At 45.1% G+C, this 15,247-nt stretch overlaps 1 protein-coding gene across 3 annotated transcripts in view; it reads right to left on the bottom strand.

Moving 5' to 3' along the window:
* The window catches only part of CNTNAP2 (contactin associated protein 2), a 3,301,953-nt gene that overhangs the window by 1,734,131 nt on the left and 1,552,575 nt on the right, over positions 1–15,247 (bottom strand). For all 3 annotated transcript variants that reach the window (XM_069648309.1, XM_069648308.1, XM_069648310.1), the window contains exon 7: positions 6,714–6,857. In XM_069648309.1, the coding sequence (XP_069504410.1) occupies positions 6,714–6,857 (144 nt within the window). The remainder of the gene's footprint in view (positions 1–6,713; positions 6,858–15,247) is intronic.

The raw sequence follows: 15,247 nt of genomic DNA, 5'->3' as shown, positions 1-15,247 counted from the left end.
AAAAAAACAGAGCGCTCAGGGGAAATTCTGTACAGGAAAACCCAACACTGGTTCTTTTCTGCAGGAGTGGAAGGGGGCTATTTCCTCTCTCAGAGGAGTCAATGGGTGCACTCTGACTGCCCCTTCAGAAAGAAAATGAACGCTGGCAGTATACACACACCATGCGACACCCAAATATTGTTGCCATTTTCAGCTACTAGCATAAATCAGTAAGAATGATTATTTTGGGTTTTTGAAAACTATAGGAGGATCCGAATTCTCACCATAAGAGAAGGAAGGGACCGTTTGGGACCAAGGAGGTCAGCGTGATGGGGATTGTACATCTCCTTCTCAGCGACTACCTAATTTGGAAATAGGAGGGTTAAACCAGGGTTCAATCCACTCAGAGTAGATATTTCCCAAGCAATCGAGACTTTGATCTCCCTGCCTGGCATCTAGTTTAGCTAGTTATGCGGTTGTCACCCAAATTCTGGGGGTACTCTAACAAGATCATTTACACTTTTATACCTAGTGATTTCATATTTGTGAATGAGGGTCATCTGCCTGACGTGTAGTCAGGACAGCGACATCTACTGGATTTCTCAAACGTGCACATTTCACTCTTCAGTTTTTACCCCTGAATGCACAAAGCTACAAAACCATTATATTAAAAAAGACAGTCACAAGGGGGCATATAAGTGTGACAATAGGCCTAACATAGGGAACTGGGCGTGCACACTTGGGACGGAGACGTTCTGGGCATATTCTAATGTACATTGATGCAGACCCTGCTCATGGTGTATTGTCACATGTCCCCCTTGTACATGTTTAAGATACATGTGTTCTACCTTAGCAGAATATGTAGCTAGCACTTATTTCAGTCATGTGTCTGTTGTGTATGCAAATCATTCTTTATTGATGATGTGTCAGGTCCAGGATGTGTCTGTTTCCATTCAGGTGTTCTGTCATGTGTCCTGCTTAATCATCTCTAGCCCAGGAGTCCAGAACTGCTTCTACATATGTAGTATAGAACACAAGGAAAGGCAGACAGGACGCAGGAACCAGTCTGGGGTCTGTAAGAAGATTCAATTCAACACTACAGCTAAGTCAATGCCTAGTCTGGGATACTGAATGGAAACCCTTATTGATATATCTTTATGTCCAGTTCATGAGTTCTGGATGACTACCCCTATATAACACCCCTCTCTTAGAATCCCCCTGACCCCACTGAGCCAAGAAGTAGTTCTGTTTTGCAAGTTTAAAAGGTTTATTTGAGAATTTAAACAGTATATATATATCACACTTTATAATAAATTAATATCTGATAGTACACTTAGACATATGATGTTGATCAACAATGGGTAATCTGTCACTAGCACACTTCTTTACAATCAATGAGGAGTTAGTATAGGATGGATAAAGTAGCAAAACTACTTTTATGATTTCAAGGGAAAAGCAATGAGGAATAAATGCAGTACAGAAATACTTGAGATGATTTTAGCAAAAGATAATATAATCACTTTTTCTCTGGCATTTCACCCCCCTCCACTATGCAATGTAAGACATGGAAGTAGATGGAAAGAGGAGCACACAGTTCTCAGGAATGCAATCAAATACAAAACGAAATTCAGTTCCCCCCAGCAAGCTTAGAGGAAACCGGTATGAGTTTTAAAACACAGGCCCAAGTGCTTTGAATGTGATGGCAATGAAGTGAGAAATATGCTGAAAATGCTTTTAATTCCCTTTAGGAGGTTCACGGTGAGTGAGAGATACTTGGGATGAGTTCAGGCTCACTTTAGCAATGATTCAGAGATGGTGATTAAGAGGCAAACGAATTTTTAGCAAGGAAAGAAATGACTGCTGATGGATACACGTGGCTGGATTTTTAACCAAATCGCAAATCGCGGTAAAAATTGCGAGTGCGTGAATCGTGATTGCGGAAAAAATATAAGGAGTAGGAAGTCGGTTCTAGGCTTGTTGGGAAGCTCAGATTCTAAGCTTTCAGAGGAAAGTTAAACCAAGTTCGTAGCCCAGACGGTTCCAGAGATATGAACGATTTTGTAAAGGTCGTTTTTCGGATTCAAAGTAAACTCAAAATGACAGGAGACAGCTTTGCAGCTGCAGAATTGACAAGTGACAGTGGTGCAGCTTTACAAAATGACAAGTGACAACTTCTAGGAGGCAGTTCTGGTTAGATTAAAATAGTTTGGACTAGATTATTTTAAACTAAGATCTTATTTCTGTCACAATCTGACCTAAGTACTCACAATATATTTTGGAAGGACTGGACCTCGTCACGGATCTGATCAATCAGGCTAGCGGCACTTCACAGCGATCTGGTCTCTGGGTCTGCGGTTCTGCATGGTCTGGTCTGGCACTGGTCTGGTCTGTCCAGATACAGCGGTCTCTGCACGGCTCCTGGATCTCTGCACTGGTCCTGGCAAAAGTTCTTGGCAAGGGATTCAAGCAGCTTGCCCGGCTGTGAGTAGCTTGCAATGATTTGAGGCCTGCTGCAGAGAACTCAGCTTGTGATTTTAGGCCTCTGATTTAGGTTCTAAAGTATAAGTTCTAGGTTCTGGAGTATGTAGCTGGAGTCAGTCTGGAACTGGTATCTTCTGGATGTTGTGTGGTCCGGCAAAACGCTCCGCAGCAACTGGATTTGAATGTCTCTACCTGTCCCAGCAGTCTCTTTTTATGTGTTTTGAAAATGGGTGTATGCCTGGGCCTAGCTAAGCCTGCCCCTCTCTACTTGTCATTGGCCCAATTCTCCCCTCTCCCATGATTGGGGGAAGGAAATGTGAGTCAGAGTGATGCTGTAGGTTTTATGGTCAGAGGAACCTCCCCTGGTCAGTTTGCCCACAAATCTATATTTGATTCAAATACATATTGCACAGATATACAGTTGTTTAAAATTACATATCACATGAGGTATACTCTGTTCAAACTCTGCTCTTCCTGGGGGCTTGCATTCAGAAATGGCAACATTTTGCGCTTTTTAACTGGTTTTGCAATATCGGACATTTACCCAAATTTACACACATGTGCGCAAGGAGTATGGACATTAATTGATGAAGTGTCCGATTTTTAACATGTAAACATTTGGAGTGACAACCTCTTTTCCGCTCGTAACCCCCCAGATCATACCACCGGGTACTAAAACCTCTTAAAATGTGGACAGAAAAATCACAAGAATTACGGTATCATTTAGATAATTTTGACAAGTCCGCACCATGAGTTATACATCTTTCTTAAAATCATATTCTGGCCAACAGGGGTGTGTCTTCCCAGGTCACATGGTGGAGAAACCAGTCTATCCACTTTCTTTAAGCTCAGCCTGTCCTCAGAGGGGGCAGCCCCTCCCCGTTTCTGCCAAGAGGAAGCCACTTTTACGACGCCCCCAATATAACATTTGCCTGAGTCCAGGACAGGCCTTTGTTCAACTCCCTGTAGCTGCTCCACCCCTAATCTAATCAGAGAGGTGACAACTCCTTTTGGCAAGGGGAAGAGTGGCTGAGCAGGTTTTAACTCCTGTGGGGGTAGATGTCAGGCAGAATTGGAATCTCTTTAAGCCAGTTTTTAGCTACATGTCAATTTTTTGTTCCCAGTTTAAATCACTTACGATTTTTACATACACATTAAATAGTTACTTCCTTCAAGTCATTTCAGAATATAGTTTTACATTGTATCCACCTCTTAGCAAGTCTTTCCTTGGTCTGGTTTTGTTTCATTTGTTCAGTTTTACACAAAAGTCTAGTGGTTTTAAAACGCCGGTTTTCTGATAGTGGTGAGTAGTGGTAATGCAACCATTTTTGGGATTTAAGAAAAGGAATTCCCCACAGTTCTAGGTTGCTTTTGGCAATCAGCATTGCCATTCCCAATGGTTTGAGGCTACTGTGTGGGTAGCCCAATGGCGGTTTTAGGCAGTGCCCTCCTGTGCTCACAACATAGGCAAAAATGGGTGGCAGCCTATTCTTCATGCATTTCCCTGTGCATTTTCTGGGAAGTTCTGGCCATCGTGATGTTTTCCATGCCAGTACTGCACAGTTTTCCTATTCTGGCGTACATGTGGGCTTTTTGGCCATCTTGGATTTTCTAAGCCCACAGCACCAAATGTTGCAGCATGATAGCTCAAACGTGGGTCAGGACACCCAACAGGTCATAAGGTAAGAAAATTGAAAAGGGCTTTATTGTAGTTCCAGGGTAACAGATAGGACATAGGGAGAGAGCTAAGGTAGGCCCATCTTCAGGCTATCCTCTCCCACCCTTCTGTGTCCAACCGACATCTGTGGAACACTCTGCGTCCTCTGTGTTCCACCAACACCAGCATTCCATTAGCTTGCATTGCCAGAGCAATGTAAGCACACACTACAATATACAAGACTGACACGATGGACACTGATAGGGAGTTGTATCCACTACGCCACTATTACCGTGTTTTCTACTTGTTTCTGCCGCACGTGGGTGACATTGGGAGGGTGTGAACGGTGCCAAACACCTGTTACACTTGTTGTCAAATGACCTGATACCAATGATACACACAGGGCAGACCTATGGACTATAGACGATATGTTAGGGGTGGAGCTGTGGTATGCCTCGGCATGGGCAAATACATGCTCCACATGTTCACGTCCAGACATCAATTGCTATGACCAGTGTAACATGGGCAGGCACTGACCTTCATACCCCTGTAACCTTACTGGCCTACATTGTGTTAGCCCTTTAAAATAAAGCAGCAGCAGGATAATTGACCCACTGAGCTAGTTTTCCACTAACCTTCTGCACCAGCGGCTCTACAGCACTGGGTTAACATGTGAACCGGAAGTTGCTATTAATCCTCAAATGGTGGATGGCTGCAGCTGGCACCATTTTTGGACAGAGTCCATGAAGGGCTAACAAGCCACCCCTTTCAATAACGCACTTCCAAAACAGGGCATTAAGAGTACACCAAAACGTTATTCACAAAACAAATAACATCCCACCTTATCAGGCTTAGTGCCGTGGAAACAGTTTTCGGCAACAGAAACACTCATGACAGCGTGACTACACTTCCAGCTTGCAACAACGCATTCCAAAAGGGAATATTCATAATCTCACTAGACTCAGTGAAGCACAGCAGCTACTCGATCCCTGGACTATCTCCATCCCCGTCCCTGCCTCTCATTCTCCAAGGGGTGTGATGAACTCTAGGACCACCCAGAATCTTCCAAGGCCTGCCTCAGGGAGGGTTAGTATCCTTCCTCTTCATGAGGCTCAGACATGAGGGCTGTGCACACTGTGATGGCCACCATCACATGTGATGAGAGGACAGCCCAGGCACTGATCCCAGGGCTAGATGAATGCACTAGATGTTCATAGAAAACTATGCTGATTGGGGTGACTTTTTAAAAATCTATCCAGGGGTACTGCCCCACCCCATGCACATGTAAACATTGCCCCAACTGAGCTTATGTCAGCCTCACACACTGGATCTCACTCTGAATGGCTCATCATAATGTCCTTCAAGACCAGTCAGGCTTATACCCCGCTTGAGTCCCACAGAAGGAATCATTCATACAGATGCCAGCTCTTGAGGGTCTCCCTTAAGGACTTGCCACACCCTGTGTGTGTTCTCTACTGAAGTCATCCCAAGAGAAAAAACTTCTAGAAGGTAGGCCTGTTCTACCAGCAGCCTACAGGCATACCGATCTCACACTCATATCCCTGTTCCGCTCACTCACCTGGCAGTATACCTCATGAGTAGAATACCCTGTGGGACATACACACTGACTTTCTCTTTCACTAATCAAGTGTCCAGTCCACTTAGAGATGCTTTCCAATCAGCAAGCAGACATACCTGGGTCTCAGACAAATACATCCTCAGCCATTCTCTCAGAGACAAAGCAACGAAAGTCAAAAGAACTTACTCAAAAGCAATCAAAACAATTCCAAAGTGAGTTAACCCAGTCCGCTTCCACTGCAGGAGGCCCAGTTCCCCCATAAGAGGGCCAGCATGCATCCACAAGAATTAACAAAGCCTCGTCTGGCACAACTCAGCCTCACACACAGAAAATGAACACCCTAACACACAGTTACTGATACTAAACTGCCCGTAACATTCAGAATGCCTATACAGACCACCATGGCCTTACTGTCTAGAGACATTCCTAAACGAATAGACGCTTGGCCTTTTGGCACTATCTTTGGCACCTACTATCAATTATTCTATGTGAGTATCCCAAAAGGTATATACCAGCAACATTATTATATGAGTATATGATGCGCTTCCATATAAGAGAACTGACGCCTTAGTAGCAAGGATCTGTTCTGTATGTGATGCATACTGCAGACTGTGAATATAGATCTTCGCGTTTTCAACACTTGTTCACTTGTATTGTATTGTGAATATTTACACAAACAAATATAGAATTCATCTTTCAACCCACATACTAAAGAAGCAAAACAAATCTGAACTTGTGTTTCATCATAATGCCACTCACTATCCTTTTGATATCTTCCCAAATCTACTAACATTTCTCATTGACAGATTTCTCACCAACGTACAAGTAGGCCGGGGGGACTGCTGACCAATAGAGAGTTGCAGGCAGTGAAGCACTAAACGTGCACGCTTTGTTGTAGAGGCTAAAAAGTGAAACGCACGGGCACCTTTTGGGCAGTCCAATTAATGTGCATTCAATAAATACTGCATTGCGAAATGATAGCTCCCAAAACCCCATTAAATCGAAATAAATCCTCACCGCATTAAACGGCTCAAGCTTCCTCCTCCTTGCAAGGTCTGTGATGTTGACGCCATTGTAGTTAATGCTCTCCATGCATCCTTTGAAGTTCTTTCTGACATGCGAGCCTGGCTTCCCAGAAAAAGGCATGCCTCCAAATGTGAGCTTAAAGAACACAAACAAAAGAACAAAAGAACAAATGAGTAAGAACATGCTGCCACCATACACCTACACATGAACATAAGGATCATTTCCCACGCCAAGTCCTTTTGTAAAGCACATAACATACCACATGAAAACATGTTCATATTCCCTTGTTGGTTCACCACCTAAAATCTACAATTTCACAAGGACATGTATAGCAGTAACTCTGATGTACTGTTGATTTCCTGCTGGAGAGGGGCAGGCAGTTTCCAGGAAGGAGGACAGTACTTTTCATGAGCATTTGTAGGATCAATTCGACACTACAGTGAGGAAGCCTTTGCCATGATACAATATGCGGTCTCCCAGCAAGCAGCCGCCCATACAACGTTCCCCACGCCCCATCACTGACATGCCCACAAGCAAACACATGACATCTAGCTACATTGCCCAAGTGGTAATCCCCGACTCAAATGCCGCTGCCCATGAATAGGTTTTAACCATACCTAACGTGGTGCTTTGTCGACTGCCCTCCAGAGAAGTCACTCCATGCTATCCCCGGTGTGCGTGCTTCCCAGTCTCCACATTGGCAGCGTAGAGGATCAGATACTCGACTTTGAAAAAAGCGAGCAGGCCTGTACATTGTGTTTGAACCTCTCCACCAGATTATACCTTTTTAGTTTGGGATATCAAGTGTCACTTGCGACACATATAAGCCAAAACGATTGCATTACAGGACAGATAGGGCGGCATGGCATATGAGGAGGGACACACAGGAAAACATACGAGGAGGGACACCATCTGTAGGTCTTTGGCTATATGGCCCCCCATTGCCATGCTAATCCCAATGGCCATTCCCACCCATTCCTACCTTTGCCTGCACAAACCACCTCCTCATAGGAACTATTTCAGCTCGCTTTAATCACTTTAATAAAGCCTTACCATCAGGCTTTGCATTCAAGGTGCCTGCTAGTGTTTGTTCAAAGCAGTCTTCTAAGAGTTAATGACTTCATTGGAGTTGTAAACACGCTTCTGGTGCAATAAAAATGTCTTACTAGGTCTACCTTCAGCTACTCGATTTACAACCATTGGCAAAGCCACTGAAGTCCTGTTTAAAACAAAAATGTTTGGCTTGTGCATGCATTTTAAGCTTTTGACAGGCACTGCTATGAGATGCCCAGGTACTCGCACAATTTTGTACCTGCTACTAACAATGGTTAGTTAATACCACTACGGCTGTGCCTGGAGAGTGCCTTCCCCATGCCTACACAAAAGCCCAAACTGTTGGCATTGCCAATACTTGTTTTATTTGACATGCACTTATTTTTTTGCAATAACATTGTCAGCCACTTAAGGGATGAAAGCAGTCCTGTATGAATCCAGGAAGGGGATTTGCAGAAAAAATAGACAATTATGTGAGCAGCCGATTTTGTTAACGTAAACTGTTATGACCTAAAATAAAAATAAAAACGTATATAGTATGGATTCTATTACATGAAATCATCTTAGGGGAGAACCGTGGGAGCTGTCTTTCACACCTTACTGCAGGTGCTCAGCTATTTATTTTCATAAAGCCAGGCCCATTTTGTGCGGGATTAGTCAGTGTAATGTGTTGTCTCAGGGCTGTGTGGCCATATTTTGATGTCCCTTGAATGCTATTGTAACCCTAACTATGGTTCCCTTGCTGAATAGTGCACTGACCTCATTGAGGTTGTCTGATCTCTTGGCGAGTTCTGCCTACCCTGGATGTAAGGGCCAAGTGGCCTTGATTATTGAGGCACCAAACCTTGATTGCTGTACCTTAATGGAAGAAATGAACTCTAGATTTTAGAGGATCTTGTCACTCGACTACTCCTATTCCACAGGGCCCCCCTTTCGAGGATCCCCTTCAATCTTTGCCCATTGAAACTCATGAGATACACTCCACTTTTCTGGTACTGAGGAATGCCTAAAATGAGCAGGCCAGAGACGAGCACTGAGCTGAAGTGCATGTTTGCTGCTGAGAATACCATTAGAGAAGTCCAGCAGTGGCTGCTAACGCTCTGAAATTCCTCTTCCACAGTCTGCTATCTACTAGCACACCAGGGCAACAGCATTCATAAGGACGTGTCACAGATGTCTCAAATGACACTCCAATGCCCTGAGAGGGTTAAAGGGATGTTATTAAGAATGCAATGGGCACTATCGCCGTCCCCCTCTACCGTGTCTGTAAACCACCCATCCTCCTTAACCCGGTTTAGTATATACATCAGGTTTCACCCTACTGTTATAGGTTCTTGATAATACTACGAGTGACGCCCTAAAGGCTAAACCCCTTCTCTATCTGAACTCCCTCTTGGACTTCCCAACTGTCCCTACTCTCTCCAGACGTTATTGGTCTGATAGGGGAACGGGATTGCGTCTTGCAGACACTATGTCGACTCAGTGTCCTTTCTATCACGCTCTTCCTCTCATGATCTGGTGTTCTCTTCTCACTACACCCCTTCTTCCGACTCCACCATCCTTCACGCCTTCTACTTCCTGTGCCTTGCTCCTCTATCCCTTTGATATCTCTCACTCCCTAAAAGTCCTGCATCCACCCTTTGATGCCACTACTAACTTGTTGGTACTCTGACTCCCTCTCCACATCATAAATCCCTCCTCCACACAACTCTCTCTCTCCTCTGCACTAAAGCTCCCTCCTCTGCACTAAAACTCCCTGCTATGCACTAAAACGCCCTACTATGCACAACTATTTTACACTTAACTCTTAGTCACACTTGTCAACCTCTCATGCACACCAACAATGCAGTACCACGTGCACTCACTAACAATGCCTGCTCTAGAAAGCATCTTCACAATCTGCTTTTCCTTCCTTCCTCCTGCTGGTCTCTTGGTCTGCCACCTTCTCAACCTCTGATATCTACCGAACAACCCACCAATTCCTGCTTCTTATTGCCCTCTTTATGCTCCCCCTTTTCCTGCCATTGAGTCACTTGCCTTGACTAGTCTGTCCCCATCTTCCATGCCGGTATGTGTTAAAAGTAGCAAAGATGTTAAATAGTGGCTTAATTCCCTGCCACTTTTCTCTATGCGGCCCTTCCGTGGAATAGTGATGGCTGGCCAGGCAGTAGAATGTCCAAGTTCATGTTAGGGGGCTTTGGTCTGGGCTCTCCTAGTGTAAGTGTAGTCTGTGCGGGGGTCTGTGGTCCTTAGTTTAGTCCATGGTGCTCTAGGGAACTTGTTGCTGGCTGAAGGTTTTTGCCTTTGATGCTGGGAAGCATTGTGTGGCCTCTCCCACTGCCGTATAGGTGTTGTAATGCCAAGTCCCGCTCGCTCCACTGGTTCCCTGTCTCAGGTGGCAGAACATGGGCAGCAAGGGACGCTGGAGGGTGGCTCTCACTCGATTGGGTCCAGGTCTCTAGTGTCATCGCGCGGACGGCGTGTGTCAATAGAGGGCTGCTCTTTCACTGTCTGCTTGCCTTTCTCATTTCATGCACGTTCACTCTAGAAAAAATAGAATCTGGAAAATATCTTGTTTAGGAGTCATGCTGTGACACAAAGGAGTACTGCACATAAACGGATAGGTACGGGGTGAGGAGCAGGACATGGGGATCACTGGACTGCCACCGTCCTCCTCTGGGATAGAACTGGCTCTGGACCTTTCCCTGGTAGGCCTCTCACCCAAGGCTGAGAGGGGGTCCCATCCCCTCTTAACAAGACCTTGTTAAAAAAGATGATAATTAAGCATCAGGACAAGCAAGTTCTATCGATTGGCATGATCTGCATTGTACTTTATAAGCAATGAAACACCTTGCATGCTTCTGGGCCTCATTACGAGTTTGGAGGTAGTCATGCCCTTGGGCATGGCTACTCCCATACCAGGTACCGGGTCCGGGTTCCTGGAATGGGGACTTACCGGGCCATTCCAACCTTGGAGGGCCCGGTAAATTTCTTTTTGCGTGGGCCGGACCTAGACCTGGACCTGGTACGTCCCCATTCCCATTTGAGCCCCCATAGGGGAGGATGGTAACAACGGCCTTGTTGATAACGTGGTTGTTGCTGCCATCCGCTACTGCTCGCGGGTGCCGCTCTGCACGCCTGGTCTGACCAGGCATTCCAAAGCGGCACCCGCGAGCATACTCATAATGTTACAGAGAGGTAAGCACTACCGGCGCCGTTGTTGCCTTTCCGCAACACTTGTAATGAGGCACAATGTGTTTCCCTTTCTTTTACGTCCTGCATGAGGTCAGTGACTCCCTTCTTCATCAAGATGATTAGAGAAATGCGACATCTGAAATCTGCAGCCATCCATTAAAGCAATTGAAGTCACAGAGAGAGTAATATCCAGTGTTTGGGTAGCTCTGGGTTCTAAACTGTGCACTGCAAGATAAGTCACTTTAATATGCCTTGGAGAGAAAACAAATGCCCTATCTTACTGCTGTAAAAAATACCTCCTACGTGTTGGGTGGGAGGTGTATTATATTGTGCAGTAGGTCAAAGGTGGACAGCCACAGGAGTACATGAGGCCTCTACTTTGCAAGTACAAATCCTGCAGCAGGGAACCTTAGCCTTTCATCATTGTACCATTCAAAATGGGGAAGCAATAATAACACATGTTGTTACAGCTGGTGGAGTCTGGCATGAAGTGCTACATCAGAAGAGAATATTATTAGTATTTTCTTTATTTTACTAGGCCATTGTCTGTGATCTTGTGCTACCAACGATTGCACATGCCCTGGCATGCTAAGGGTGTGTGGCTGTAACCCCAGTGTGGGAAGCAATGTTAGTATGTTGTGCAATGTTTATATGCATTGCTCATGTACTGTACAGTAATGGTGTTGTAGATATGTTCTAGGCTACCACCTAGGATCTATGGCAAGCAGAAGCATTACACCCGAGGCTGGAAGATACCATACCACAAATTGTAACCCCCCCCACACCCTTACTGCATATGTTATCCTGAATGCCACGCACAGCAAAGTTGCTTCCTAGCTAAGTTTAGGCTATGAAAAACCACAAAACAAAATACAAATACAAAAAGCTGGCAAAAAGTTTGCAGACATGCATTTCACCATCGAAACAGAAATTACACTTGGAATGTGCAAATGGATGGCCTTTAAGAAGGTGGCACCAGTCCAGCCAACCGCAGGTGAGATATCCAGTCCACGTGTGGGAGGCCTCTGCAAGCATGGTGCAAGACCCATGGTCATCTTTGAAGTTATGATGGACACAGGGTTCTTCAAGTAGAACGTTGCCTGTGGGACATTGGTGTCAAGTGATAGAAAGCTTAGTTCCCGGGAAGCTTTATTCGCCAGACACTGACAAAGCACAGCTAATTACAAAGAGTGAATCAGAACGTTCCGGAGTTGGGGCATTTATGGGGAAGAACGGCTTAATTAGTTCAGGATGGCTCCAGAGTCGGCGGATCTAAATCCAATTGACACAGATCGGGCACAACTCAAGGTTCCTGCGAAGCACGTTCACAGAACCATGAATTATGCTGAACTGTTGGATGGCGTCACAAAGATGTGGTCAGAGATGCATTAGAGAGAGAACTATCCAGGTAAGAAAGATACTGCACTGGGTGTACGGAATGGAAAAGGGCTGTGAGGACCACGAGAACCTGGATTCCGCTCACTGTACTATACAACGGCTGTACTGTAATGTATTTGAACCTTCAGCATTTCACTGTCACCTGTGTTGTTAGATAAATACTACACAATAAATAAGACATTGACATTGCTGAGTCTCCACTCAATGGTGCAGCATCAAACAATGCTTCCGGTGGTAAATAAACATCCCCTTCCATCCACCTCCCCCACTGAACGAGAGGCCTCATGATACCAATGGGCTCCACTAGAATTGTCCTACCTTCACCTACCAGTGAACACCTTAAACTATTATCAATGACTCAAGAAGTGCAGACTGTGATGAGCTTGCAATGTCTTTTCAGAGGTGGTGTATAATTGAGTAGGAAGGCATATACAGGTTGCCTATGCCTTCCTCACTCTGCTAAGGACAGAGAGGGGAGAGAGCAACAACTGGAGAAACAGAGAAGGCGGCTGCATCAGAAGGTTTGAAGACCAATGCATTAAAGTCACCAAAATGTGAGCATTCCCTATTCCCACAATTCATGACTATTAAGTTCTGCAACATTTTCCCCTAATAATGACCCTGAATATCATCAAGTAGCTATCAGGTAGGGGACAAGACCTCCTAGGGACCTGGATGAAGTGAACGCCAACCCCCTTAAAAGACCTACCCTCTCGGCACAATTCACAAGGGTGGGACACCTTCACCTGGCGGCGGAGAGCTTTGATTCAATGCCCCTGATGAACAAGAAATGAACACCTTGAATCTGGAGAGAAAGAGAGAGCGAGTGAAAGAGAGGCAGGAGGCGAGAGAATAAGAGAGAGAGCGCGAGAGTGAGAGAGCCAGAGAGAGCTAGAGAGGAATGAGTAACTTCTACATGGATCTCGTGATCCACCCACCACATACACCACCCTATTCAGCCAATAATCACCTCAATGGCCCAGGGGCCATTCTCGAATCACCATTCCCTATCGGCCAATGGGCCACATTTCTCCTGGTTACTGCACAGGGCAGGGAATCCAGAGGATAGGAATTTCTTCTTAGGTGACTGGTTTACGGTGCACCAGTGCAGTCAGCATGAAAGTAAGTCAAAGACATGAGAAAGAGTGTGAGTCATAAAAGACCCCCCCCACTCCTGGAACTAAGCAAAAATAAAAGGGCCTACAGAGTCCAGTATCTGTCAGATGTGGTCCTGGAAAGGCAGGTGTAGTGGTGGAAATGGAGTGCAAGAATGCCAACTCTGGAATTTCATGAACTGATGTAGGGTCGGAGTTCCAAGTCTTCTCCACATGATGTTGACATACATGTATTACACACCAACATGAAACAGTGTGCCATGGTGGCACAGAGGAGGGTACATCAAGCTCTTACTACCCAGTGCCACAGCATCTGTCCTATTTCGAGATATCCCGTCTGCTGTGTATTTGGGTCTAACGTGGCTCCAAAGCTATACTTGCAGGAGGTGGCTTGGTCTGTGCGGCATCCTTCCAAATGCTTTTGGTTCTGTAAACCTCCCCTGTTTACCTCCAGAGGAATGATAGATTCTAACAATTATGAAAAGCCAGATCACTGGGATATTTGTGGGTCAAAATAGTATGGATATTTGTTAATGAAATGGCCATTTCAGATGATAGAATAGAGTTTTATGTCCAAATGCAACACTCAGGTACACTATACAGTATGTTATCACCAGGTGAACCGAGGGGGACGTAAGAGTGGTGGATACTTGATTTACAGAATTCAGTCTGTGGCATGTTCATGAGACAATACAACTCTTGATAGTGGGGTTCAGTGATAGCCGGAAGGCGTTGATGTAAGACATTTAGGGCCTAATTCACAGTCACGTTTTATAATGGCAAAACCCCATTGGAAAACGCTCTGTGAATAAAGGACATACTGTGGTAGCACGACTGTGGGCCTCTCTCTCACACGGAGCATCCACTAACAAGCATCCATGCTGTGGCCTCATCTCCACTGCACACTGGTGTAACTGGGCTTTTTTTATTCACAGGTTGAAAATTAAACAAACTACATGGTGGGCTTGTCAATTCACTTCAAAAAGTGTGTAGTGTTCTTGACACTCACTTTCAGAATGTTTTCTGTCATGTAGTTGCGTCATCACTGCTGCTTTCGTGTTCATTTAGATTGTCGGCTGTTCGGGATCTTGCACAGTGCATATTGTGGCAAGGTGCACAATGTACCATGGTACAAATGTCCTCTGTCTCTCGCAAGATTTCACCTAATTTCTTCCATGGTATTGCAGCGGTTGGATGGGTCATGCACAGACTGAAGAAACAACCATTCTATACTGTGTTGGATGTAACAAGTGTATCTTCTATGTGACCATTTCGTAGTTACAGACCACCCTCATGCTGAACACGAATGCATCTGTCTGCCTTTTTCAGCTATGCACAGTTCTGCTTACGCTTCCGCATGTTTACATATCTCATTGCTGTGCACCACACTATCTTACTTGCTCAACTCCCAATTGGGTCCATGCGAATCGTCCTCACTTTAGATGCCCAGACAATGATTTGTCCAAAGGTTGGTCTCATTATGATACATGATACCCTTATTCTGCCACTGTGATCAGACAGTGCTTACTGTATATAGTAAGTGGGTACTATTGTCTTCTTTACAGGTTTAGTGTTAGAAAGAGTGGCAGAGGGACCCTGAGAGCAGCATGAGTCCATGCAGTGTTTTAATTTACAGCAGGGCTAGGCAAACCGTGGTTGTACTGGCTAGGGCTGATGGGACTTTTAGGCCAAAACATTGTCAGAGCCACAAATTGCCTAATCCCAAAGTATGTACTGCGGGTGATGCAAGGTGCCTCTCTCTGG

The sequence above is a fragment of the Ambystoma mexicanum genome, chromosome 2q (assembly GCF_040938575.1).
Source record: "Ambystoma mexicanum isolate Mex_15411 chromosome 2q, UKY_AmexF1_1, whole genome shotgun sequence".
Taxonomy (NCBI): Eukaryota; Metazoa; Chordata; class Amphibia; order Caudata; family Ambystomatidae; genus Ambystoma; species Ambystoma mexicanum.
The sequence above is the reverse complement of the archived record's forward strand: the minus strand, read 5'-3'. Positions and strand labels throughout refer to the sequence as shown.